Genomic DNA, 27,838 nt, shown 5'->3' on the forward strand with positions numbered 1-27,838 from the left:
CCATGTATTATGCTAGGTGAAGCTAAGACTCCAGCAGAACCCTTACAGGCCTGACTCTGAAGGGCATACAATAGTAGCAGAGAAAGCATACTTTTCCAAGCATCTAATAGGTACAGTCAGTGCTCTGGGAAGAGCAGCAAGCATACAAAATGGTAAGCGTAGTTCCTGCCTTCCAAGAACCCAACATCCTTTGGATGTTGATGGATAATGCCTTGACAGGGCACAAAGGCATACAGGCCTCCACATAGGATAATGTATTTCTGGTTATGGGGCAGAGTCAGGAAAGAGTGGACAAATCACTAAGTCAGACAATGGAAACACAAGGGGAAACACAAGGGTTGGCCTAGAGGTAAGGAAGAAATAAGAAGCCAGGCACCAGATGCAAAGAGTCTGGGGGTCTTGGAAAGAGTCTTTACGAGCAGTTGCAAACATCAGTCTGGCTGTAGATAAGGACAAGGGAATAATCACAATGCCATGTGATTGTTTGGAGAAGCCTAGGCCAAAGGAGAGGGTGGGACCATCAAGATTGGCAGCTGGAAAACAGAGCCTGTGATCCCAGGGAGCAGAGAGCCTTAAAAAAAGAACTAAACAATCCTATCAACAGTGGAGAAAAGACTGGTCAAAAAGAAAGGAAGGAAGGGAGGGAGGGAGGGAGGGAGGGAGGGAGGGAGGGACCGAGAGTGAAAAGGAAATAGGAAAAGCTGTCTGCCGGATTTGGTGATGAACAGGTGATTCTAGAAGAAGCAGCTGTGAGAGCTGTGGTCACAGGGAGCCATCCAGGAAGTGAGTGGCAGCTGGGAGACTTGAGATGAGCAATGAAAACGAAGAGGGATCTGGCCAGGAAACCGGAAAGACATGCAGTGGTGTTGGAAGCTTATGCAGGACAGACTCAGGGCAGCGCCTGTTAACCGAGACTGCGTTTTCGTTTCCTGGCTACCCAGACTCAAATAATTACACAGAAACTATATTAATTAATTACCACACTGTTTGGCCAATGGCTCAGGCGTATTCCTAGCTAGCTCTTATATCTTATCCCATTTCTATTACTTTATATTTTACCACGAGGCTCGTAGTTTATTACCTCACATCTTGCTTCTTGGGCAGCTACATGGCATCTGCCTAACCCCACCTTCTTTCTCCCTGCATTTAGTTTAGCTTTCCTGTCTAGCTATATTGTGCCCTCCCATAGACCATAGCAGCTTCTTTATTAACCAATGGTAATAAAACATATTCACAACATACAGAGGGGAATCCCACATCAAGTGTCTACTAACAATGAGGTACCTGTAGGCAATCAGGGCCCATGGAAGGATCCGGACAGTTGAGTACAGGGCCTGACAGGCAGGCTCAGCAGAAGGCAATGAATTCAGAATGAACAGGCCACCAAAAAAGCAGAAATCATATAAATATGAAGTTGCATGGCAGCAGGTGGGAAACAGGCAAGAATGCACGGAGATCTGGGAGTCGGCTCCTGGAGTGAAGTAGAAAGGGCTCCTACCGAAGCTGAATGTGCGCACCAGCTATTTCAACTCCTCGGTCTTTAACAAGAAAAATATCATCGGTTGTAATTTGAAGAACCATCAAGAAATCACTCGGATTTAAATGAATTCATCCTGTATGGCATACACCTCAGGGCAATTGATCATACCATTGATGGGAACATCTCCTTATAGATAAGTTAACAGGGGAAAGTACAGAGTTAGTTTCTGGTCATTTTGCAGCCAGAAACAGCACATAAAGATACAACAAGCCTGCTGACGAGAGACAGCTGACCCCTGTGAGGTACTTTTACATATGCATACCGTGTTCACCACCGAATCTCTCCACGTTGCTCAATCAATCAAGAAAACAGGAATGGCAAGGAACGAAGGAGCATATTCACTGATACCACGGAGAAAGGGGAAATTTGGCTTGGGAAGTCTATAAAATGAACAATCCAGACCATGAACAGTGACAACAGGAGAGGAATGGGGACGAGAGAAAGGGGTTTGGGAGGGGAATCTAAGTTCTCAAGAGTATCCCCACACTACCACCACCACCACCACCATGTTTTTGGCTTTGGATCCTAATCCAAACAAACTGTACACAGAACAAACTAAAACACAGAATTTGAAAGTAAAAGGTGGGGATGGGGCACAAGGAGAAGGAAGAGAACCATCAAGAAGGGAGGCAGGGAAGTGGGGAAGCCAAGCAGGGTGACGAGGATCAACAAACAGGGTGTTTATGAAGTGGCCATACTGAACCTCATTATTTTGAAACACCCACAGAACTAATAAGAAAACAAAAACCAAACCCAGAGGCAAATGAGACAACTAGGGAACTAGGTGCACAATCTATTAGGATATTTCATGATATGGAGAATTATTTATAATGCTTACTGCAATAACTGTAGAAGAAACAAGAGAGATCTAGCAGCTGTAAGCCCGGTCATGGTCAGATTTTTCTACAAGGTTCAAAGTTCTCAAGCACAAAGACACCTGAAAGCTTAGGAGGCAACCAACGGTAGTTTCTGCTTGGTGCCGAGAGTCACTGGAGACAATACTGAAGAAGCTGAGAAGCTGATTTGGGAAGGAAAGCAGTTTGCTCAGACTATGTCTTGTTTTGTTTTTACCCTAACTGGCATGGGGGCAGGGAAAGGTTTCATTCAGGAAAAAGTTTTGAAGCTAAAAATGCTGGCTTAATTGGGCACTTTTTTTTGGTTTCTGTTCCTTTGATTGTGAGTGTCAGTTTTATGAGGCCACCTATAGGGAAGGAAGCAGCTTCTGCCTCTGGTGAGGACAGGAGTCTCTGTGCTCCCCACTTTCTCTGAATAGGATCCTTTCTGGTTAGCTGGAAATTCCACCCAAGCTAAAAGTGAGAAGTCGTTCCTGACGGCTGTCACTTTTCAACTCTAGGTTTCCTTCAAATGTCCGTGGCACAGACTGAGCATGCCCAGATGTTTCCGAACTGTGTAGACTATAGCATCTAGAAGGCCATAGGAGCTCAATTCCTCACCCCTGCCCCACCCCCATCAAGTTGCAGTGACCATACAGTGTAACGGGAAACCCCAACTGGAGAGGAACACTAAGGCGGCACATGGCTGGTTAGCCGAGGACGCCCGTTAGCATCAGGCTCTGGGCACAGCAAACCATATGCAGATGACATAGCATCACGTGCCAGCTCCTCTCTGACCCCAGCCTAGTTTCCAACTCTGCCTCACATTGTGCTCGGCCATAGTAGACACACCTTGTCAGGTCAGGCTGCCTCATTCCTGTCCAGGACTGCACCATCCTCACTGTTATTCCTCATCCCTGCCATTTAAAACCCCACCAGCATCCTTCCCTAATTGTTTAGAATGCCTTCTTTCTGAAACCACAATTACTAGCACAAGGGGAATAATTTTGTCTTCACTAAACCCTACACTGTTAGGATCAATCATCCATTGCTTCCGAGGTCCGTTTGCAGTTATCTTTCTACATGTTCCCTTCCAACTCTCAGCAGTGTAACAGCAGGATTTGTTTTCTTCATTCCACCACGATGGCTAGTACAATGACCAGACAAGGCACTTAAAAACTAATCTTATTTGTATATTTAATGCTCAGGAAGTTTCTGTCCCACCTGTTCCCACAGTCATTCAATATTTTGAGTACAACATAACAGCCAACGTAGAGAGACGAGAAAAGCTGGGAGTTTGGTCCACCGGCACGTTCTCTCTTCCATTGAATGATGCATATGGAAACATTCTCTATGAGATAAGCAATGCTAGCCTAGCCTTCAAAATCTGGGCAAAACTCTGTGGTTTCAGAGCGAAATAATCTTCCCTCAGTTAATGAGTATCTGGTCAGCGTTAGGTGAGTGGAGGGACAGATGAAACCAGATTATGTCTAGACCTGGGTTCCAAAACACTTTCTGAAGGGAAAAGGCTGTTCATAAAGCTGGCTATGAGTACCAGTGGGGTTTCCTTTCTAACTTTAATTCATGCTAAACATTATCAGATGAGATGTCTCACAGACATCTGAGCACACATGCATGTCTGAAGCCTGGGGAAGAGGCAAAACACTGATGTAGTTCATCTGGACATCCAGAAGGTCCACTTTGCTTCATTCTAAATATCAAATATTGTAATATTCAACATTTTCTCTAATGAAACAAAGCAGGTCAAATAAGCTGACCTTTTCAAAATAGGATAAGAACAAGGGCTACTAGGTGAGGTTTTGTTGTTGTTCTGGGGTGTCCATATTTCATACATAAGGATTTAATTTTTTCAAGGCATACTGTCTGTCTGCTCTAGAAATCCACCATAGATGACCGAATAAAAGTATGTGCCGTCCATTGAAAGCTCACCAACTGCCCAAGGACACAGTACACGGAAGCTAGTAGGAGCCAATTCATGTTTCATGTTCTCTTCAGGTGAGACATAGGGAGAGAAAGCATATACTCATTCCATATTAAATTAGCCTCTCGGTTTGACTGAAGAAAGAAAAGAAGTCAAAAACAGGCCAATAACAGGCCGGGGGAGTGTTCCTTATGGTACAAATGGGCCTCCTCCTCCTGGTATTTCAGCAGAGGCAGCATACAGGTAGTTCTCAGCCATGCCACAGGCACCTTCAGCTGGCACAGCCCCTAGAGAATCTTGCCAAGGAGAAACACTGATTTCTGGGAATGCACTCATTCTGGAACACATAGAAACATATTACATATGCAATGTGGTGACATTGAAGGCAAATTATACGAAGCTATGGTGATTCTGCTCCCCAAGGGATGCCCAAACAAAATGTCGGCAGGAAGAGGAGGAGCAAGGGGAGGAGGGAGAGAGGAAGGAGAGATGAGCGAGAGAAGGGGAAGAGAGAGGAAGGACAATGCAATTATGTAGCTCACACTTCCCAGGTCTTTCATTAAGCCCATGTACAATTTTATATGACAGAAATTATGCCCATTTCATAGATACCAGAATCTAGGCCTTAGAGGATTCAATCGCTTCCTCATGCAAAAGCAACCTGCCTAACTGCTAAGTCCTAGGGCCAGGATCTTAATCCATCAGTCTAGCTTGGGATAACTTTGTATTCACCAATTGCTTAAGTCTTGCATGTTTCTAAATAACTTACTTGGATTGTCCCTTTCCCCTGCAGTGCACACAGGAGCCATCTCTTGGGCCCTGATTGTGCAGATGGTAGCTCTGGGGCACAGGGAAAAACAACCTGCTGCCTGTTCCTGGGAAAGCTGTATTACTGGGACCCTATCCCAGCAGTTGAGTTTGAAACAAGCGTATGCATCCAAAGCACGTTTAACCAGGCCTGGTGAAATAGGTCTGTAATCCCAGCTACTTGGGCGGTTGACACTGCAAGACAACATGTTCAAGGCCTACCTGAACCACAGAGTGAAAGGCCTGCATGGGAAGCTTGATAAGAAGACTATGACTTCATGAGTTTGTTGGCTTTCTGGGGGTAGCATTGTTGTTGCCTTCTAACTTTAGTCCTCTTGGCTAATGGTTCCAACCAATATTTATCTTATTAAACTTCACAGAAGTAAAGTCACTGTCTCAGAATGCTTTTGTGGAAGTCACAGGGGAATCCAGGCATTCAAAGAGCCTTGCTTTGCCAGCAAACCTCAGCCCAAGGTGATAATGAACCAAGGTTACCACAGAGAGGAAGAATGCCTGGTTATTAGTTTTAACTCATACTTGTGATTAAAAATACAAAACAAAACAGAAAAACACACAGACATTAAGGGCCTCATTGAATAAATGGGACCTGAGACTGAGAAGCTTCTGTAAAGCAAAGGACACTGTCACTAAGACAAAAAGGCAACCCACTGACTGGGAGAAGATCTTCACCAACCCCGCAACTGACAAAGGTCTGATCTCCAAAATATATAAAGAACTCAAGAAACTAAACCGTAAAAGGCTAATCAACCCAATTATAAAATGGGGCACTGAGCTGAACAGAGAATTCTCAACAGAAGAAGTTCAAATGGCCAAAAGACACTTAAGGTCATGCTCAACTTCCTTAGCGATCAGGGAAATGCAAATCAAGACAACTTTAAGATACCATCTTACACCTGTCAGAATGGCTAAAATAAAAACCACCAATGGATAGCCTTTGCTGGAGAGGTTGTGGAGAAAGGGGTACCCTCATCCATTGCTGGTGGGAATGCAAACTTGTGCAACCACTTTGGAAAGGAGTGTGGCGGTTTCTCAGGAAATTCTTAGGAATATACCCAAGAGAGGCCTTATCATACAACAAAAGTATTTGCTCAACTATGTTCATAGCAGCATTGTTTGTAATAGCCAGAACCTGGAAACAACCTAGATGCCCTTCAATGGAAGAATGGAAGAAGAAAGTATGGAATATATACATATTAGAGTACTACTCAGCAGTAAAAAAAACAAGGACTTCTTGAATTTTGCATACAAATGGATGGAAATAGAAAACACTATCCTGAGTGAGGTAAGCCAGACCCAAAAAGAGGAACATGGGATGTACTCACTCATATTTGGTTTCTAGCCATAAATAAAGGACATTGAGCTTATAATTCATGATCCTAGAGAAGCTAAATAAGAAGGTGAACCCAAAGAAAAACATATAGGCATCCTCCTGAATATTAACCTTCATCAGGCGATAAAAGGAGACAGAGACAGAGACCCACATTGGAGCACCGGACTGAAATCTCAAGGTCCAAATCAGGAGCAGAAGGAGAGAGAGCACAAGCAAGGAACTCAGGACCTCGAGGGGTGCACCCACACACTGAGACAATGGGGATGTTCTATCGGGAACTCACCAAGGCCAGCTGACCTGGGTCTGAAAAAGCATGGGATAAAACCGGACTTGCTGAACATAGTGGACAATGAGGACTACTGAGAACTCAAGAACAATGGCAATGGATTTTTGATCCTACTGCACATACTGGCTTTGGGGAAGCCTAGGCAGTTTGGATGCTCACCTTACTAGACCTGGATGGAGGTGGGTGGTCCTTGGACTTCCCACAGGGCAGGGAACCCTGATTGCTCTTCAAGCTGATGAGGGAGGGGGACTTGATCGGGGGAGGGGGAGGGAAATGGGAGGCGGTGGCAGGGAGGAGGCAGAAATCTTTAATAAATAAATAAATTAATTAAAAAAAAAAGAAGACTATGACTCAAAGCAAAAAAGAGGACTGGTAGGTAGCTCAGTGGTAGAATACTTGTCTGTGACGTGTAAGGTCCTGGGATCAATTCCCACCATGGTACAGAAAAGAAGAAAAGAGAACATTTTATATTTTAGATGTGCTCAAAAATGCTTGAAGTGTTCATGGAAAAGGTAGACAGAGGGGCCCTCAGTGTTCTTGGTTCCCACCCAGTTCCCAATCCCCCCTTTCACTCTGCTACCCTCCTCCCTGTGTCCTCTTCCCTTTGCCAGTCGACAAATGTTTCAGAGGACCCATATGCAGGAAGTGAGACAACCCCACACAGCTAGACAGCTGCATGATACAAACGCTACCCCACAAACCTAATTGAAGGAAATCAGGGGGCCTAATGCTAAGGAAGTGCAGAGCCAGTCCTGACCCTCGAGACATGTCTTCTTAGCGCATGAAGACAGAACTCGAAAAACAGCCAATATAAGGAAATTCAGAGGCCAGAGAGGCGGCTCGGTGGGTCAAGGGCTTCCCACACAAGCGTGAGGACCTGATGAACATTCACATAAAAGCCAGATGTGACTGTGTACATCTGTGTGGTGGGGGGTAGAGAAAAGCAGAATTTGGGGGCTCGTTGGCCAACCAACATAGCCAAAATGGCAAGCCTGAGGTTCAGGAAAACACATGGGGGTGGGTGAGTTGGAAAAGCAATTGAGCAGGACACTCAAAATCAACCTCTGGCCTTCCACACGTGCCTCCATAAATACGCATGCCCACTCACGCATGTGCAGGCCCAAACACAGCAAATAACCAGCATCTTTTAAAATTGAAATAAAGAAAGTTTAAAATGATAAAACAAACATTCTTGAGAAAACAAACACTGAGACTCCTGAATATGGCAAGCATAAGTAGCAGGCTTAAAATTCACCAGAATGTAGTTATTTTTATATTAGGACCATGCATGCTTTTCCCCTAAAGTAGGGGTAGAGGAAAATGTGGGTTTTTTATTTTTCTTAACCCTCTCCAAGTTTACGGCAATTGCATTTTTGCAATCTATTTTCCACGCAAAATTTTAATTTAAAAAAGACTTTATTTTATGTGCATTGACTGTGTTATCTGTGTAGGTGTTTGTACACTAGGTACATGCCTGTTGCCCATGGAGGTCAGAAGAGGGCATCAGAACCCCTGAAACTGGAGTTACAGACAGTTGTGAGCTGCCATGTAGGTGCTGGGAACTGAACCCAGGTCCTCTGCAAGAGCAGCCATGCTCTTAACCATCCCCAGTTTTAATTTTTGCCAAACATAATGCCTCAAAGTGGTCTCAGGACAGGAGAGGCTGACTATATCTGAAATGACCCATCTCAGTAAGAAGACCCCCATGAAGAGAATTCACCTCTCAGCTTCATATCACCAGAACAAACACTTCAGAATGACCAACAAAAGAGGGAAGGCTTAGCTCATCTCAGTTTTAAATCCATGGGCAACTGGACCCATTTGCCTCCGGGCCTCTGCCAAGGCAGCTTATGGTATCGAAGAGCAAGCTGTAGAACAAAAGTGCTCACTTCATGGCAGCAAGGAAGCCAGGAAAAGAGGGCATGCGAGTTCACACCTTGTAATCGCGACACTTAGGACCCTGAGGCAGGAGAACTGCTGTGAGCTTGAGGCCAGCCTGGGCTACATAGCAGAAACCTGAGGACCCAGGGTCCCAAAATCTCTTTATAAAAGGCAGAGCACCCCTAAGGAGGTACCAGGCCTCTAAGGTTTTACCACCTCATAACAGTACCATGGGCTGGAGACCAAGCCTCTAATGTCAGCTTTGGATCTGGGGGAAGCAGCTATCAGAACACAGCAAGGACCAGCATGGCAAGTGTTCTCCCTAGGTAGGCTCACCCTCAACCCACTTCAGTTGCTTCGTGGAAAACCATAATAAACTATTTTTCCTAACAGAATTCAGGAGTGTTTCAAAACTGCATTCTCCCTCTTCCTTGTCATAATAATCATGAAATCCAAAACCAATGAATTTCAGATTCCGATCTCACTTTTGCAAGTTGAAGACAGTGTTCTGAGTCTCAGCTCGAGAGTCATGCATGTAAAGACCTGACACATGCTTTATTTCCATTTGGTATTTAACAGCAAAACATACAACCAGAACCTTTAGGAGTCTTGTGTAAATATTTCTATTTTTGTGAATAATTACGGACCTGTCTTCACTTACTTAAAATCATTTCTGAAGTCATAAATTCAAAAAGGTCTCTAAAGCTCTGTGAAGAACACAGTATCTGCTTGCTTTCTTGGAACCAACTGGGGCTTCTCAGATCAACAGTAAAGCCCAATTACAAACCACCGCACCAGTGAGCACCTACAGAAACGCAAGAGTTTTCCATCTTACACACGCCATCTTCCAACCCAGAAGGAAACCTTGGTGGAAATGCATCTCTCTCTCCTGTAACTAGGAAACATAACTTTCCACCTCCCATCCGTTTCAAAACACCATCAGACACAACGTCGCAAGGCTGAGTCAGAGGGACTTACAGTTGAAGATGCCTGGAGGTGGATGCTCAGTCACCAGAAGACAGTTCTCTTCGTCACTGTTGTCCCCACAGTCATTCTGTTGGTTACAGACCAGTGAACCAAGATACAAGCATTTGCCGCTGGTGCAGGTGAATTTGCACTCTGAAAAAGCACAAAACAAAGCATGAGGCAGTCAGCGCTCACTGGGTACTCAAAAGCAGTCGCTGCCACCGCCCCCCACCTGCCGTGTGCAGGCCATGAGATTAGATAGCCCAGGGAACTGAACTCAGAAGGGCCTTCTGGGTGAGGCTGATCCCGCTTTGCAACACGCAACACTCTAACACCTGCCTATGACACAGTGCTACCTACAAATGTGTACATGGTACTTCCTTCCATCGCTTGCCCTGCAAGAGTCATTCTGAAAAAAAAAAAAAAAAAAAAAAAAAAGCCTTGATAGCCTCCTATAGCCCACATTCCAACAACAGAGGCTCAGGTTGAACTTAGGAGATCTAATTCGACTTGAGAAGGCTCAAAAATTTCACTTCCAACTTCTTGTTTTGTGGCAAAAATATTCAAGCCATTCTAGGATTCATTCCTCTCATGCCAAAGTTAACAACAGTGTATGCATATGTATATATTATAAAATATAATATACATAATATATTTCATAATATAAGACAGGAAAAAGCACAGTGCTCTCGACCTAAGAAGCCTGGATGTAAAAGACCACATTGATGGATTATAAAACAGTATGGAGCCCACACCCAAATCCCTGTTGTACTGAACACAGGATCCCTTAACAGTATAAATCCATATTTGAAAATAATAGTCACCTAAATGGGACTTTGAAATAAAATTTCCAACTTAACACATTATAAATATTTTTAAGCAATTAAGGGTGAAAGATTACATAACAAAATATAACCAGTCACATAAACAGCCATACATAGCACCTTGAACTCTTAAGTACCCACAGAAATTAAGGGGATTCACACAGAGTAGATGGCTAATAGGGGGAATGTCAGGAAGAATCACAGGTTCCCAGCGATGGCAACTATCACAGTGTCCTCAGCTGTCAAGGCCCAATTCCTGGCTCAGACAAGAGCAGCAGATCCGGATCAAATATCAGGTCATTTCAACTCCAACTTCCCACTAAAATAAAAATCCAGAGAGAGAGAGAGGAAGAGAGACTGTGTGTAGCTTCTCAGTGTCTCCCAGCTCTGCTAACCCTAAGGAGGGTTGCACTTGTTGAGACCATTTGAGAGCATGACTGCAATCCGAGAGACTATTACCTGCCACAAAGAACAGAAATTAAGTCAAAGAATCTTTGCGGGTCTTTGAGAGCGGCATTTTAACTTTCCCATTTGTCCACAATCAGAGAGGGTAGAGGAAAAAAACCCAGACCCCGACCGTGTGTAAAATATCAGGAGAACGGGGGCCAAGTGCATTCCACAAGCTCTTGGTTGGCTGCACCACCTGAGTTAGACACTCTGTGTGCCGAATGTGATCAGGTTGCACGATCCAGATGTGGCCAGAGCTAAACTATCATCCTGTATGGTGGAAAGATCAAAATCCAGATGTTTGGAATCTCACTTACGAAGCAACGATTTTTAACTTAGTGGAAAAAGGGAATGTCAAGAGAAGAATTTATCTTCATTTCCACGAGGAATATTGGAGTTCAGATGAATGCCAAGTGTAAAAAAAAAAAAAAAAAAAAAAAAAAAAGATCAGCCAAAAACAAGGGTCTCGGGGTCACCAAAATGGTCAGACTCTACATGAAGAATATGCCATTGTTATAGTTTGAAAGGCTTTAAAGTTAGACAACCATGTTCCCATTCATATGGAACCTAAAATCAGCAAGGGAATGCATCGACATGAGGCTGGTTCATTTGTTCCCATAACTCAATGTCTCACGCCTGCTGTGTACAGTGAGGCATTGGCACGTGGGGCTGACAGTACAGACAGGGCCAGACATGGTGGTGCACACACCTGCAGTCTAAGCACTCCGGAGAGGGAGGCACGAAGATTGTGAGTCTGACGCTCATCTGGGCTACATAATTAGAACCTGTCTCCAAAAAGAAAAGAAAAGGAGAGAAAAACCAGTCCCCGTAAAATAATTTACTGCATGAATTCTCCAAAGAGTCTGAAGACTTGGAGCTGGGGAGATGGCTCAGTGGAAAGGGGTTTGCTTTGCTGCATTGGCTACAAAGTATGACCTGATTCTGAATCCCAGCTACCCCGTACACAAACTGGGAACAATAGCATGTACCTCAAATACCGCAAGGGAGAGGCAGAGAGAGGAGGATTCCAGGGGCTTGCTGGCCAGACAAGTGTGGCCGATTGGCAAGCTCCAGGTTCAGTGAGTCTATCTCAAATAATAAGTTATTATTATTACTATTACTACTACTACTACTACTATATAATATGAAAGGCTCAAGGAAGACATACAGTGTTTACCTCTGGCCTCCACACACACAGGCACATGCATATGCACACTGGCACGCGCGCGCGCGCGCGCGCACACACACACACACACAATACAAATAAAAGTATGAACTGATTGTTCTTCTAACTCCTCCCAGGGCACACATTTTCCTCCCTGCATCCTTTGTATCTGCTGCGCTGGTCAGTCTGTAACAGGTACTCAGTGAACAACAGATCCGTCCAATAACTGAGCAATCTAACCAGAGCCTCACGAGAACTCCTGACCCAAGACAGCCTATTTGTTAGGCTGCTGGCAGAAGGCGCCTCAGAGAGCGATCCAGGCCTCCCACTGGTACCGTCACAGCCCCACAATCCCTATTTATTCAAGTCTGCCTTGTCTCCATGTCAAGATCTGCTTTTGGACTTGCCTGTGATAAGCGTGCCCCCCATGTAAATTGTCAAAACAGCTAGATTTTTTTTAAGTAGGCCTAACAGTGCCCTAGAACAGTTTGTGCTGTGACATGCTTAGCAGGCTCTTCTTTATAAGATAATGATATCAACCCACTAAGTTTCAAATTCACAAAATCCCAAATTTCTCAGTGACTAGTTCTTAGCCAAACATCAGACTCAAAGTTTATCCTATGACCACCTGAATCAAAATAAAGAGAATAGATATCTGAATTTGTTAATGCTTCATGTGGTGCAGGAAACTACTCCAAAAATACTATAATGAAATTAAGTATTGAACTTCAATAGAAAAGCTGCAAAGAAATTTCAGACCCAGGTAAAGTACCTGTTGAAGTTAACACATCTGGTGTTGATAAAGGCGGGCTTCCAACACGATCTGAGCTCTCTTATAAAGGCCGTCTCCACTACACCTTCCTACCCTCACATATTCTGATCTTCTAACAAGTAGGGTACCTATGATATTCCAATAAATTAAAAACCCTCACCCCAGCTGCACATTGGAATTAGTTAAACATCTTTCAAAACTATCGATACCTGGGTACCAGCCCAGGTCACTTCTCTCAATGACTTGAGCTGTAGCCTAAGCAGGTGTTTCTAGAGTTTCTCTGAAGTGATTCTGATAGCAAGACTGCCCCTAAGGAGTAGACAGCTCACTTACAAGAAGCCCTCTCTTCGGCTAAGAATATTATACTAAACTAATTAGTGGTATTTTGTTAATTTATTAAAGTGTAAAGATTTCAATACACAAATTCTCAGGTAATTCTTGGATACAGTGTCCAGTCCCTCCAGCTCTTTCTGTCAGTGCGATAGTTCAGAAACTTGAATCACCGAACTTTAGGGTCCATGTTGCTGAAATGCAGGAACCAATGCTCTTAGATTCCTAAACTACACTTTCACACACCAGAATTAGGAAATGTTTTCAAAGGAGTAAAACTCAAACCAAAGAAAGAAGACAAACAAAGTACTTTTTATTTACTGTTTTGTCTATTCTTTCTGGACCTTGTTGAGTATTCCTACCAATTTAGAATTTTAGAGAAACCAATGATTATTAAATATTAGAAACATTTTGATGACAAAGTCACAGTGATTTCATATGTATAATGCAAAGTGAAGAACTCAGAAACCAGTGTTAAAATCATTTGTGTAATCAAATTAACTCTTTGTGAAAAAGAGAGAGAATTTTTCAAATAAAGAAAATAGCATTCCTTTATACCATAATTCTCCTTTGATTTCTTATAAAAATTGTCAGGATGAAGGCTGCCAACATGGCTCAGTGGACAGAAGAGCTTGAGGCCAAGCTCGATGATCTAAGTTCAAGTCCCAGAACCCACATGGTAGAGAGAAAGCGCGCCAACTCCTACAGCTGTCCTGACTTTCAAACACCTGCCACTGCATGCATGCACACACACTGAACACAACAATAATAATGAATTAAAATGGCTATAACCAATATAGTGATAATAGATATCTCTCCAAATTTGGGGTCTTTTCTACATCTCTATACAAAGCTTTGGCAGATTCTTCTCAGGGTCTTAGAATCTCTTAGAAATTCAGAGTTTAACATCGATAGGGACTTAGAGACACACTAGCCCAAGTCTTCACCTCAGCGTCCTTGGGCTACTCAAAGTTGAAGAACAAATTTTCAAGCAAATTGAGAGAAAACTCTTTTTATTACCCTGTCATTCGAATTACGCATAAACTAATACTAACCAGTCAGACAGACCATGCAGAAGAGAAAGGAAATGAACAGTTAAGAGAAGTTTTTCTAATATTTTGCCAACTTTGAGAAAACAAGGAATTTTAGACCTGACACCAGAACAGAAACAGAATATCCTAGTGTTTATGTGAATTCCAAAGCATTGCAAAAATAGCTACATTTTAATAGCAGGACCTAAGCCCCGGCAACCCAAGAATCTGAGCATTCTAAACCCCAATGCGGAACAGTGGAGCAAATCTGCTTTGCAAGGTCTAAATCTAATCCATTCGGTGTAGGCAACATCCTAGTAGTTAAAAGGCAACAAAAAGTTGTTCCTGATTTTTCTTACACTCTTTTAAAGTTTAGCTTTCACAGATGGAATCTCAATCACAAAATAAGGACCTATAAACAGCATTAGCTCTCAGCTGTAAAAACCACCCTTTTTGTGAATTGGCAGCGCCGACTATGTGAGCTATTTCTGTTAAGATTCATACAGCAACGCTGACTCATTTGGTTCACACATCTACCATTCACAAACCTGCAAACAGTGATGCTGGCTCCATCCTGCTGACACCAAAGCCTGTAACCCGCCATGGGGACCTTCTGGGCGTCCTCCCGGCGTGAGGAGGGCCGAACAAAGAGATTAGGCTTTCATGTCAGCACTAGTAGGTCTCTGGGCTGGCAAGATGGCTCAGTGGGTTGAGGCACTTGCTGCCAGGGCTGACGGCTTTAGTTTAAGGCCCCAAATCCATATGGTAGAAGGAAAAGACTGACTCCAGTAAGTTGTCTTATGCCACACACACACACACACACACACACACGTTCTCTCTCAGTCTCTCTTTAAATATTTTAAATTTTGTATTACATTTAGAAAGTCCCTAAAATTAAAAATGAATAATTTTGCCATAACCAGTACATATTCAACAACGCTTGCCACAGAAATCCAAATGCCTTATTGACTTTTATATAAATCTATACTGCCTTTTCTCCTACAGGGTAGAAAATTTCCTATAATAAAAATAAAGTTTAACAAATAAGGCCATACAATAAGTAAAAGACAAACAAACCAAGAAATACAGGGTAATAGGAGAATGGCCATCGTAGCACAAGGCACCGCAGGACAAGGCCAGGAACCCTTGCTCACCCCAGAAATAAGCATTCCAATTGATCAGAAATGGGCGTTTTTATTTCTACTTCTACTATGTCAATGGATCCACCCCTCTCTTTATTAAAGGGTGTTGTGCAAGAACATGGAGATGATCTTTAATACTAATTTTATCAAGTAAGGCTCATTGTGTTATTACGTCCTAGGACGGGCTTCAGGGAGGATGGAATGAATGTTGCCACAGTTGCTATGCAGGAAGTCAAAATAGCAGCAGAACCACAGTGCTGATTTAGCTGAATTGGAAGATTAAGCTTTGAGAATCTTGAGAAGAGAGAAATTATACATCCCTAGAGCAATGCTTCTTAACAGTGAGATCTCTGTAGCATGTAAACGGCAAGGGTGATCATACAAACTCACACACACACACTCACACACACATACACAATATCGATCACACACTCTACCAGCATACAACACAAAGGCGCAGGCACACTAGTGACCCTGTCCTCATTCAGAGACAGGTTACAAAGGGCAAGATTTAATTTCAAGGTTCGTACTTGTGTTATGAATTAAGTCGTCCCGCAAACATTTAATAAAAGTCGTGTCTGAAGTCCATGTGGGATGTCCTTCTGTAAGCTGTGAATATGTTTTATTACCATTGGTTAATAAAGAAGCTGTGTTGGCCTGTGGCAGGGCAGAACGGAGCAAGGCAGGAAATCCAAACAAATATAGAGGAGGGAAGAAAGGAAAGTCAGGGAGACACCTTGTAGCTACCTAAGGAGAAAGACACCAGAGCCTTACAGGGGAGCCACAGCCTTGTGAGGATATACAGATGAATAGAAATGGGTTAGTTTAAGATATAAGAGTTAGGTAGGAATATGCCTGAGTGTTGGCCAAACCGTGTGGTAATTAATATAGTTTCTGGGTGGTTATTCGGGCCTGGGTTGCTGGGAAACCAATTCAGTCTCCATCTACATTAAGTAAAGTAGCACTACTAACATCGTGAGGCCCTTCAGAAAGGTGACGCTGCTATGCTGAAAAAGTGTTTGCCCGTATCAGAAGATCAGCAGAAAAGTCTCACAAGAGAAAAAAAAAAAAAAAAACACTCAAAGGGGGGAATCTCAAACTATTTTATAATATAGCTAACCACTGCCAGTATGATATCAAAAGGATTATTTTAAAATATCTGAGAAGAGAAGTGAAAAACAACATGCTGTCCCTTTGAATTTAGATGCTTGGCCCTTCAACTGCCCTCCAGCAGAAAAATGCCCCCAGCTTCTGTTGTGATAATCCATTCTGCCAATAGCTTTGAGAACACCCATCTCTGGAGTCCCTACATTCTATGCTGATACATATAAATCAGGAAAGGTAGTTTATAAATCAGGAAATTTAAATAAAGTGCCCCCAAACCCTCATGATTCTGTACAAAAGCTGGGATTGTATGCCATTCTTATGGTACTAATGGATTTAATAGAACCTCTCAGTATAGTTATTGACTCTCAATATGCAGAAAGAGTTGTTTTACATGTTGAAACTGAAGTTATTCCTGATAAAACAGAATTAACTTTGTTATTTATACAATTACAGGAAATAATCAGGAATAGAAATCATTCCATATGTACACACATCAGATCACATACGGGTCTGCCGGGTCCCCTAGAACAAGGTAATAATGAAATTTATCAGTGCTCAAAGCCTCAAAATTTCACTTTAAAAAATCATGTCAATATCAAAGGTTTAAAAAAAGTTTTTTCTATCACTTGGCCACAAGTCAAGGAAATCACACACACAAAAGGTCCTACTTGCTCCTTCTATAATCAAACTCCACCACCTGCAGGAAGTAACCCTAAAGATATGCAAAAAATAAAATCTGAAAAATGGATGTGTTTTATCTTGCAGAATTTGAAAAATTAAAATACATACACTATACAATAGGCACATTTTCAGGATTTCAATGGGCAACTGCTTTGAGTTCTAAAAAGACTGATTCTGTAATTACACACCTATTAGAAATCACAGCCATCATGAGAACACCTATACAAATTAAGACTAACAATGCTCCAGCTTATGTCTCTAGTAAAAAGTTTTCTTAACATTATTATATTAATATATTATACTTATAATATAAAGCATATTACAGATATACCATGCAATCCTACAGGATAAGCAGTTGTAGAAAGATCTAATCGCACTTTAAAATAAATGCTTAACAGGTAGGGATAACTAAGACCCCCAGAGATAGATTGTATAATGCGTTATTAACCTTGAATTTTCTTAATGCTAATGAGAAACAAACAAAAACAGCAGAGAGACATTTGACAATAGAAAAAACTGCTGAGTTAAATCAGCCTGTGTACTTTAAAGATGTGTTGACCTCAGAATAGAAACTAGGACATGTGTTACATTGAGGAAGGGGTTTCGCTTTTATTTCCACAAGAGAAGAAAAGCTAAGGATACCAGCAAAATTATAAAGACTCAATTTGAACAAGAGAGACCTCTTAATACTTCATCAACCAATGTGACATGCTGAAAGGAAAACTCAACAAACAAGGGTTGCGGCAGAGCTCTGGGTTTTTTGTTTTGTTTTGTTTTGTTTTTACAGGAAAATAGAGATACCCACCTTCAAGAAATCTTGGACATCTAGACATCTAAAGAAGAAGGGAAAGCTATCTAGAAAAAATTATCAAGCAAAGAAAACTCTGACCTAAGGTACCAATATTCTCTACAGGGAAAAAAATCTCACTGCCTAAACATCTATATGTCTTTACTTCTCAGAAAATATGTAGTCCTGAATCAATTAAAATCAAAACTGATTTTGGAGTTGGAGCATGGCTCTCTCCTTCTCTAAATCCAAGCACGTTTTAAAAAAATTCAGTTTCTGTCCCATATCCTAAGAGTCACCTGGTGTGGGACAGAAGAAAACCAAAAATCTAAGGACTTTGGCTATCAAAACTTCATTATCTCCCCAAAATTCTATCTTTTCCCATACTTATTTTTAACTCTACAGTGCCTTTCTTTGGATAAATATCTATTTTAAATGTAAACTTTTCATTTTGATATTAATAATGTCTAAATTTTCCATATTACACAATAAATTTTCCTAACAGCAATCTCTGAAGTCTCCAGAAGGAGTCAATAACCATTCTACCTGGTTCATAATGATGCCACTGAGCCAATGATCAACCGCTCAAAGATCAGCCTTGGACTACAAACTGCTCAAGACAATTCCAAACTGGCTAGCTGAGATGGTCCGCCTTCTTACAACACTCTCGCCAAAACATCCGAGAAGAACAAGACATAACTTGAGATAAGAACTTACCCACTCCTCAGAGACTGGCTACAAATGCTACAGCTAGTTCTCTTGAGATTTAAACCATTATTTTAGTTAATAATTAATCATAGAAATACCAGGGCCCCCAAAACAGCTTTAAGTAATTCTAAGACAATGACATCCTCTCCCAACAAATGGGATGGGTGGTTTTTGGTTTTTCCTCAGGATTGGTTGTTATTATAGGGTTGGGGACAGAATAATAATTAGACTCAGAAATCTCATTTGGTATAGAAAAAATGGGGATAGGATAGGGTAATAAAGCAGATTAGTGTATCTACTTGTAAACTATTTTAGCAACTTTTAGTTTTAGAAAACTTAACATTGGTATAGATTGTTGGACATTAATACATATGTTAAACTTTTTGTATAAAAAATAATTTGTATATTGATACAAATTCAAAATTATACTTGTTATATTATGTATATTCCTATTTCTGTTTAAAATACTTTGTACACAAATATAAAATTATTTTGTCATACTGTATGTTTATACTTCTGCTTAAGATATTTTGTGTAGTAATACAAATTAAGATTATTTTTGTCATCTTGCACTATACATCTCTACCTCTGGTTAAGATATTTTATATATTGTTACAATCTTGAGATTGTCCTTATGCTGTACATATGCTTAAAAAATTGTTTATTTTTATAATGTAAAGTCTTTAGTCTTTAAGCTATATAGGTTATTAAGAATTAAAGGTTAATAGTCACCCATGTTTGCCACAATTATAGTTATGTTAGTTAGGGTCTCTAGATGCACAGAGATGTACTCCGTATAGACAGGTAATCTTCAAACATGCCAAAGACCTACAGAATACAACATTTAATGGTTTAATAATTTAGAAATTCTGTTGGCATGAGACACAACTGCTCCTGGCAACACCAATCTACCCAATAAAGACTGATGGGCAATGAAGACACTCCATATGGTACCTGTTTTCTTTTTGGCAAAATTGGTCTATTGGGCAAAGAACTGTCGTCCTTGCCTTGACTGCTGCCAGTAAGCACACTGTCCAGTCTGGACAAGCAGGATATAAGAAAAGCGACTGCTAAATCTTGCCAAGACAGAGTAAGACAGTCTTTCAAATTTTCCTGCTTCTGAAAATGATCTGTCAGATATTCTAAGCCTATAGCCAAAGTGGGTTGCCCCAACATTACAGAGAGACTTTGGGCAACTTTCAGCTGTTTCTGTCATTTCTTGCATCTTTTGGAAGTAGCTTGCTTTCACTTCCTGCTTTAGATAATGTTATTTTCCTTCTCAAGTCTTTATGAGGTTGAAGACTAGATAGTCACAGTTACTATCTTCTCATATCTTAGTTAGGACATTTTAGGTACAAGACTTAGACTCCTCAGGATAGGACAGCTATTGAAATAATCTCTGTAATTTGCCAATTGCCTATAACCTAGTCATTTCATATGTGTTTCTTGCTGTTGCTCCTGTTGTTTGTAGATCCATTTTCCTTTCTTTCTCCTGCGCAAAGAAAAAAAAACTACATAGCCAGCATTATGCTCAATATACAGAAAAATCACAGTGTGGGGATCCCAGATTCCCCTCATTTGCATTCTTAGATGTGGGGAAACAGACCTCCTGGGGGAAGGGCAGGCAAACACTGTGTGAGGAATCTTGAATGCCTTACTGGGGACCATTAACAGCTTCAACCCATGGGTTATAAATAAACATAGTTGAATGTAATGAGAGCTTGGAGCATTCATCACCCATCCACAGAGACTAACCTTGCCAAACCCTCTCCAGTGGTTGCTCTGTGAAGAGAGAGTACACCATGAACTACAATGAGAGCTTGGAGCAGTCCACTGATGTGTCCTTTTTGTGGATGCATTTGAGGTACATGAGACATGAGGACCACACCCAAGTAGTAGAATCGATATAGAGATGCACAGGTATTTACAGAAGAAATCTGGGTTCCTAAGTCAAGTCCATACAGCGTATGACACTGATCTTCTGGCCAGCAACCGCGAGTCAGATACACATGCATTCAGCAGTGTCTGGGTAAGGAGAACATTCCAGGCTCTAAAAGGAACATGGACCGAATGCTCTCCTGACACTCGGGAACCTGGCTTTCCTCCAGCTCTTATTCTAAATAGTGTATCCACAAGTAAGACTCTTACTCTCCACAGTCCTATGGGGTAAATGGGGCTTCTGGAGTAAGCGAGAAGTCTGGTGTTGGAATAAGAAATGCCTGCCATAGTCCTGTGATGGTGCCGTTTGGGAAGGTCATAGAACCGAGGACATAGAGCCTTGCTGGGGGGCGTATGTCACTGGGGCAGGGAGGTGTAGAGAGTCTACAGCCTCACTCTGCTTGTAGTTCACTCACTCTGCTTCCCAGAAACAGTTGAGATGTGAGCGCTCAGCTCCCTGCTCCTGCCACTGCCACTATATGGCATCACCGTTCTCTAGGTTGTCTTTGGGTTATATTTTATCATATTTTATAACAGTCACAGAAAAGCGACTGATCCGAGCAGTCTCTAATGTTCCCCTGAGCATCCTAGGTCATGTACTTGGAGGGCCTCAGGGGCCCCAGAAGAGGTGGAATACGGTTAGAGAGGCACATGAGTTAGATTTTACTGTGAGGTTTTACCTGAAATAGGTGCTTCCACCAAACAGTAAAGCTGAAAGCTATCTATTGGATGATTGACTTCTTCTGGCACCCATCACCCACACCTAAACAGTTTGTCCAGGCCACCAATGCCCTTCGCATTAACCCCAGTATGTCACCTAACAGATCACAGCTGGTCCAGACCATCCCATTGCAGTGATGAGCTCTGCCTACTTCATCTGCCTCAGCTCTTACCCCCTAACCTCTGAACTGTGGAGGGCAGGGTTCTAGACTTTTCTGGACACTGCTGCTTCTCGTAGTTTCCAGCAATTCATTGTCTCCAACCCCTACACATATATAGGACTTCTATACTGGTCCTAGATTCCGTATCCTCCCATTGGCCCATCCAACAACTTCATGCAAAAATGACATCAAGTTTACCATCTTCAAAGCCAAATAACACACTCTCCCACCCAAAGTTGCTCCGTTATGAACCTTCTTTACCACAGAAACCCCACCCTAGATGAAGGGTCATTGGAGTGATCTTTAACTGCCTTTCCTTTACACTCCAAACCACAAAGCAGTGTTGATTCTACCTCCCAAATACAGCTGGGAACGAGGCTTGTTCCAGGCACCCTTGCCTAAACTGCATCCCACTTTGACTTCTTGGTCCTCTCATCTACAAAGCTAATTTCAATAGCCTCCATACAAGTAGCCCACCTTCTCCAGTACCCTCCCCCACAGTCTAAACATGACACAGAAGCCAGAACAATGGGACCAAAATGGAAGCCAAGTCAGGTCTCTTGTCTCCAACTTTCCAGGGGCTTTCATGTTCCTCGAAGTGAAATTCTAGCTGCTCATGCATTTCCCCCAATTTGACCTGTTTTTTTTTTTTTAATCAGCTCCCTAGTCCTTTCCTTTCTTCCCTCCTCTACTCCCTTTCTGGGAGAGTACCAGCCTGCACACTGGTCCTAGAACCCGGGCCTGCGTGCACTTGCTTTCCCTCTGCCTGGGGCAGACCTTTCCAACAAACTGCTTACTATGCCCTCACACACATGTCCACTGTGAACACAACCCAGACTCCTGCCCTGATCACCCTCTTTCCATGTCATTTTTCTCCATTGCTTGATCTTCTAACTTCACAGCTAAACATATGCATGATGTTCTGTCTGTGTGTCTGTCTACCTAATCTCTGTCTCGCCATTAGAACAGAAACAACATGAGGGCAGGGATTTTTGTTTGCCTGGTTGTATTGATAAAGTCCCAGAATCTAGAACACAGTTTGGCATACACAGTAAACATCTAATAAGTGGCTGTCAAATTAGGGTCAAAGAAAGACCTACAGAAAGGCTCTCACATTAACTACTGATGTCCCTTTGAGGGGAGAAAATTTTCTTTAGCTGAGCAAATATCTTCACTAAGAAAATACATATTATACATGAAAGACAGGAAAAAGGTGGGGGGCAGACAAAAGAAGGAAATAAAACAAAAAAATAGCAAATCACAAAAGATTGTTAAGGTAAATAGCCAAATAGCTTTTTTAAACTGTATTCTTTATTTACAGAATCATTTCCTCTCTAGCCCACAATGTCATAAATATTTAGTCTTTTCCCATCTGTCCCTTCCCAGTTAACCTGGCTTAATTCCTAAATCCCAGTGTTCCCTCTCAGTGCAGCACGCCTGTGTCACACAGAGAAAGCCCATTGTCTGGCTAACGTGCTGGACTGTTTGTTCAGGAAACAGCCTGCAGCTCCTTTCCTGGCAGCTTCTAGCACCCCAAGAACTGGGTGTCGATACTGAAATTCTCCACCTGTCTCATTTCCTATTTCAACAGAAACAATCTGACTGATCTCCTGGGAGCAGACAGACTCAGAGCCAGGGAAGGAGACGGCTCTCACCAGTCCACGGGGCTCCTGCAGCTGCACTTGACTTCAGTTTGGATTAACAATTCCCGTGGGGTTGTTTGCTTGTTGGGTTGGGTGGTTGGTTGGTTTTTTTTACTTTGAGCCTCCCATGGAGCCTCATCTGACACCCACCCTTTATAAAATGTCCTCTCTTGAAAATTCCTTCCTTCTGAGACAGGATCAAAGCTGGCTGCCCTCAACATGTCAAAGTGCCCGCTACAAAAATGCCAGGACATCCTATGACCAACCAACACTGGGTGAAATATAAGTCGGCAGGCACCTTATAATACTTATCAAATGAATACACTTCAGTGGCCTGCTGAGAGAAGAAATGCTGTTTTTCTCAAAGCAAGGAAAGTGCACTGAACGGGCTGCTTCTACATCTCTAGATGGAGATTTCTGTGAGCATAAAGAGTGGTCTCTGGTGTCCAGAACTCACCAGTGCACTCAAAGTCATAACCAGAATGCTCTATGGCATGTCACACTTCAGGAGAAAGACAGCGGGAAATGTCACCCTTTTCAGTGCGAGCAGACGGTGGAGCCCCCAGTGATCCAAGCCAACCCTGATGGTGGGCAGGGACTATGTTTCTTAGAGTAACTTGTGCTGTGATGGAACCAAAAGCAACTTGGGGGTGGGGAGGAATGTTTCTTTGGCTTACATATCCTGAATCCCATCCACTGAGGAAAAGCAAGGCAGCAAGGAACCTGGAGGCAGGAACTGGTTCAGAGGCCATGGAGGAGTGCTGCTTACTGGCTTGCTCATTTTGCTTTCTTATAGAACCCAGGACCACCAGCCCAAGGTGATATCACCCACAGTGGGCTAGGCCATCCTACATCAATCACTAATTAAGAAAATTTTCTAAATGTATTCCTATAGCCCAATCTTATAAGGCGATTTATTATTTGAGATTTTCTTCTCTCAGATGACTACAGAGTATGTCAAGCTGGCATAAAACTAACAAGAACAGCATAGACCCTCTTATCTGATAGTTGCTTTTATCCCCAGATACAACTTTATTGGGATAAATTGTTTCCTACTGACAGCATACTGTCTAGAATCTCAAGACTCACAAAAACAAAAATATATGTCCCGAACATGCCTTTTTTCAAACACAAGCCAATTAAGGATTGCCTAAGTCACTCTATTTTTCCAATGATCAAAAAGTTTCAGATAGCCTTAAAAGGCTTCAAGACAATTTGATTATTAATCAGAACACTGACAAAATTACTACCTTCCAAAGTTAACAGCCAATAGTTTTCTGCACAACTCTTACCCAGGGCAAATCCTTTAGGAGCCTGATGCTCTGTGAACTGACAGCCCCCAGGACCCCCTGAAACCTGTTGCTCTGGGTCACATCTTCCCACATTTTCCCCACTGGATCCCTGGACTCCTTAGTCAAGACTTCATGGAATCTTGTCTTCCCATCACAGGCCATATCAACCTAAACCTTCACCTGCCTTTCCCTTCTACCCTCCATGCCAAACTCTGTTAAACTTCAAATAGGACCAAAATGCCTCATTCCAGGGGCTGGTTGCAGTGTGCCAGCCATGCCCAGAGTAGTTGGATTGGAAGATCAATAGCATCAATGATTTGATGTTGGATAAGCCCATGAAACACTCATTTGTTCTCTCCAGCACAAATATTCACTAATGTTAATCTTCACTAATGTTAATCTTCTTCCGTCTTGCTTTGTCCTTATGAAGACAGAAAAGCAACTGATCATACCTGTTCCCCTCCATGTCTTAGGCAGAGTCTCATGTGTTTCAGGTTAGTTTTGAGTGCCCTTTGTTGCCGAGGATGAGCTTCACTGAAGGAAGTAAATACATGAACCGACAGAGTACTGACAGTCCACCATGGCTCTAGAAGGCTTTCTTGATATTACACTTAGGACTAGATTTGTAAAATGCAGGGTAAGTGGTACAAACGAGGCAAATATGTCATGGAATCAGGGTTCCACAATTCATGCTTTAGCCTTCCTTTATATTCGAATATAATAAACTTCCTCTTTTTCAAATCTATTTTATTGTTTTTAAATGTGGGGGGAGGGAGACACCCTGTAACTGTAGTCACAAGTGGTTATAAGCTAGCAACTTTACCGCTCAGCCCTCCCTCTAGGCCCAAAACCTCCTCTTTTTTTGAAGCAGAGTCTCTGTCTGCAGCCCTAGTAGCTTGAAACTCATTGCATAGACCATACTGCAATTAATTTGCAGCAAGTTTCCTGACTCCAGTTCCCAGAGCCTGAGATTGCAGGAGTGATCCCAGGCAGTGCTTTCAATTTTCAAGAGTAGCCTCTTTCCATCCCCAAGTCCCAGACCACGTTCCTTGTTTCCATCTTCCCTGCAGCCCTTACCACCTTTCACTCAGTCACGAGTGAGCAGCTCTCTGCTCACCAGAGTATAAGTTCTGCAAGCAGGGAATTTTACATCCCAGCTAGTGCTGCTTTCCCAGCACCTCCACCATTGTCCAAGACTAAATATTGTTGCTGTGGGTTCCCATGACACCCTACTGCATCCCCCAATACAATGCTCATTGTCACGCTCTCATCATCTGTCTGTCTATCTAGCCCGCTGATAAAGTCTCTTGGGACCCAGAACATTGCTTATAAGTTTTGCATCACATGCCTGGCAAAGAAGGTTACTAATTGGTTGACCTCAAATCAAAACGCACTAGAGAAGAGAGAAATCTGTAGACTTTGGGGGTAAGCTTTGTGCATTTTTCCTGTCCTTATTACCTATGCTTTCAGCATGGGTGTCCATACAGATGCTGGCACTAAAAGAAGGGGTGAGCTCTGAGGAAGAAGGTACAGTTGAGGAGCAGCGATGGAAAACACCTGGTTTGTGGGGGGGAAGCAAAGTGAGAACTGCATACGGGCAAGAGGAGGCTTCGGTGAAAAAAAAAAAAAAAACAGACCAGAAAAAGTCCAGAGATCTATGACCCAGCTTACTGAAGACTGCTTAGAGCAGGGGAGCAGGGTGGCAGGAAATCGCTCCTCCACCTCACCCCACGCCAGACTATGAACCAGACAAGCAAACTCGACAATAACAAAACTTGAGCATTAAGACTTGGAAGCAGACGCTCTGGGGCTTGTCTCCTGTGCCTCCCCATGGCCCAGCCTGGGAGAAAAGAGGGTACCATTGCTGAGAGATGCCCTGTTGCCAGACCTGCTCCCCTCTTTTTGCTTGTTAATTAATATCACCCATAAGTTTCAAAGGCTTTAAACTACATTTACCACGACAATACCCTGCCTCTCTTTCAAAGCCTTTGTAGGGATGTGACTGAGGTAAATGAGTACCTTTCGCTTCATTTTAACTTGTCTTGACCATCAGGCCACATGTGAGTTATATGCAAGAAAGTGCTCAGCAGCCAAGACACACAAGCGAGGGTGCCCTGTCCTTTTACTCTAGCCCGGGGCATTAAAACGCACATGTGAACGGCACAATTACACAGCAGACCAGAGAGAAGGCTCTAGAAGGGGAGGGGGACTCCTGAAGAGCTGATCTCCACTTTTGAACCCAGCAAGGGAGACAGACACAAAGACCAGCAGCTCGCTCTCTCAGGTCACCTTAGAGTCAGCTGCAAAGGGCAACCTAATGGACAGGGAGACATAGTGGCATCCCAGTGAAGAAGAAATGCTGGCTGATTATCTTTCTTTTATTCTATATATTTCATATTTTAACTTCTCCCTTTTATATTTTAATTCTTTTGTTTTAGTGTTTAACTTGCTTGAACAGAGGCTGGGGCTGCCCCTCTGGCTTTGCACCTGTTCCCTGGTCTTCTCTGTGTGTCTTCTCATCCAGCTCACGCTTTCATCCCTCCTTATCCCTCCTCTCTCTTCTCCCCCACCCCCAGTTTTTACTTCTTAATTACTACAGTCCTTAGCTTTAAAGAGCTTCAAACTGCATTTCCAGAACAGCGCGCCCTGCCTCTCTTCTTGCCAAGCCTTTGCAGAGATGCGGCTGAGGTAAACCAGTATCGCTCACTTCATTTACAGCGGACTGGTCAAAGCGTTGATCCCCTTGCGTCGGCCTGCTCGCCTCCTGGAACGTAGTAGCAGCCTGAAGCTCAAGCGTAGACTATGTGCAAAAAAGACTAACAGAAAATAAATACACACAGGAGAGGAGAGAGGAAACAACGGAGGTCTCCCCCATCCCAAAGCCGTGCAAGAGGTGCAGGAGTGTGTGCACCTGCCGTCTGCACCTGCCACCAGTGCGCATGTCACCAAGGCTGAGCTGTTACAAGCCACAAAGCAGTTTCAGGCAAAAGTTAAAGTAGACATTTGGACCTGTTCTGTGTTTAGGCAATTGTGCCTAACAACACACTAAAGCACCTTTCCCATAAAAGGCTGGTGCATTACTTAACGAGGAAAAAAAAGAAGGGAAAATACATACGCACCCAGATCAATCACAAAGCAGGGTTTTCGAGCTTCGCCGCTATGCTTTAGGAACACATCAAGGAGTGTCTATATGCAAACAACAACCAAGAAGACCCCATTCAGCCTATTCTCTACCAGTCATAGTCTCTGCTCTCTTCCTAAGGATGTCAGGTCTTCCCCACTGAGCCTAAGCCCCAACAATGGAAGTCCCGCATGACTGTACGGTATAATGAGTTTAACAGTAATATATTGCTTTTGAAAATGAAGATACCATTTATTATAATCAAAGTTACAAATAAATCGCATTTTATTATCAAAAATAATATGTTTGATTAGTAAATAGATAATAAGATAAAAAGAAATTATGGGCTAGCAAGAGAGCTCC

At 42.6% G+C, this 27,838-nt stretch overlaps 1 protein-coding gene across 14 annotated transcripts in view; it reads right to left on the bottom strand.

Moving 5' to 3' along the window:
* Ldlrad4 (low density lipoprotein receptor class A domain containing 4) overlaps positions 1 to 27,838 on the bottom strand; it is a 323,747-nt gene that overhangs the window by 156,459 nt on the left and 139,450 nt on the right. For all 14 annotated transcript variants that reach the window (XM_041639126.1, XM_041639127.1, XM_041639129.1 and 11 more), the window contains one exon: positions 9,619 to 9,759. In XM_041639126.1, the coding sequence (XP_041495060.1) occupies positions 9,619 to 9,759 (141 nt within the window). The remainder of the gene's footprint in view (positions 1 to 9,618; positions 9,760 to 27,838) is intronic.

The sequence above is a fragment of the Microtus oregoni genome, unplaced genomic scaffold (genome assembly GCF_018167655.1).
Source record: "Microtus oregoni isolate MIOR12 unplaced genomic scaffold, Mior012 000057F_ref0000458, whole genome shotgun sequence".
Lineage (NCBI taxonomy): Eukaryota > Metazoa > Chordata > Mammalia > Rodentia > Cricetidae > Microtus > Microtus oregoni.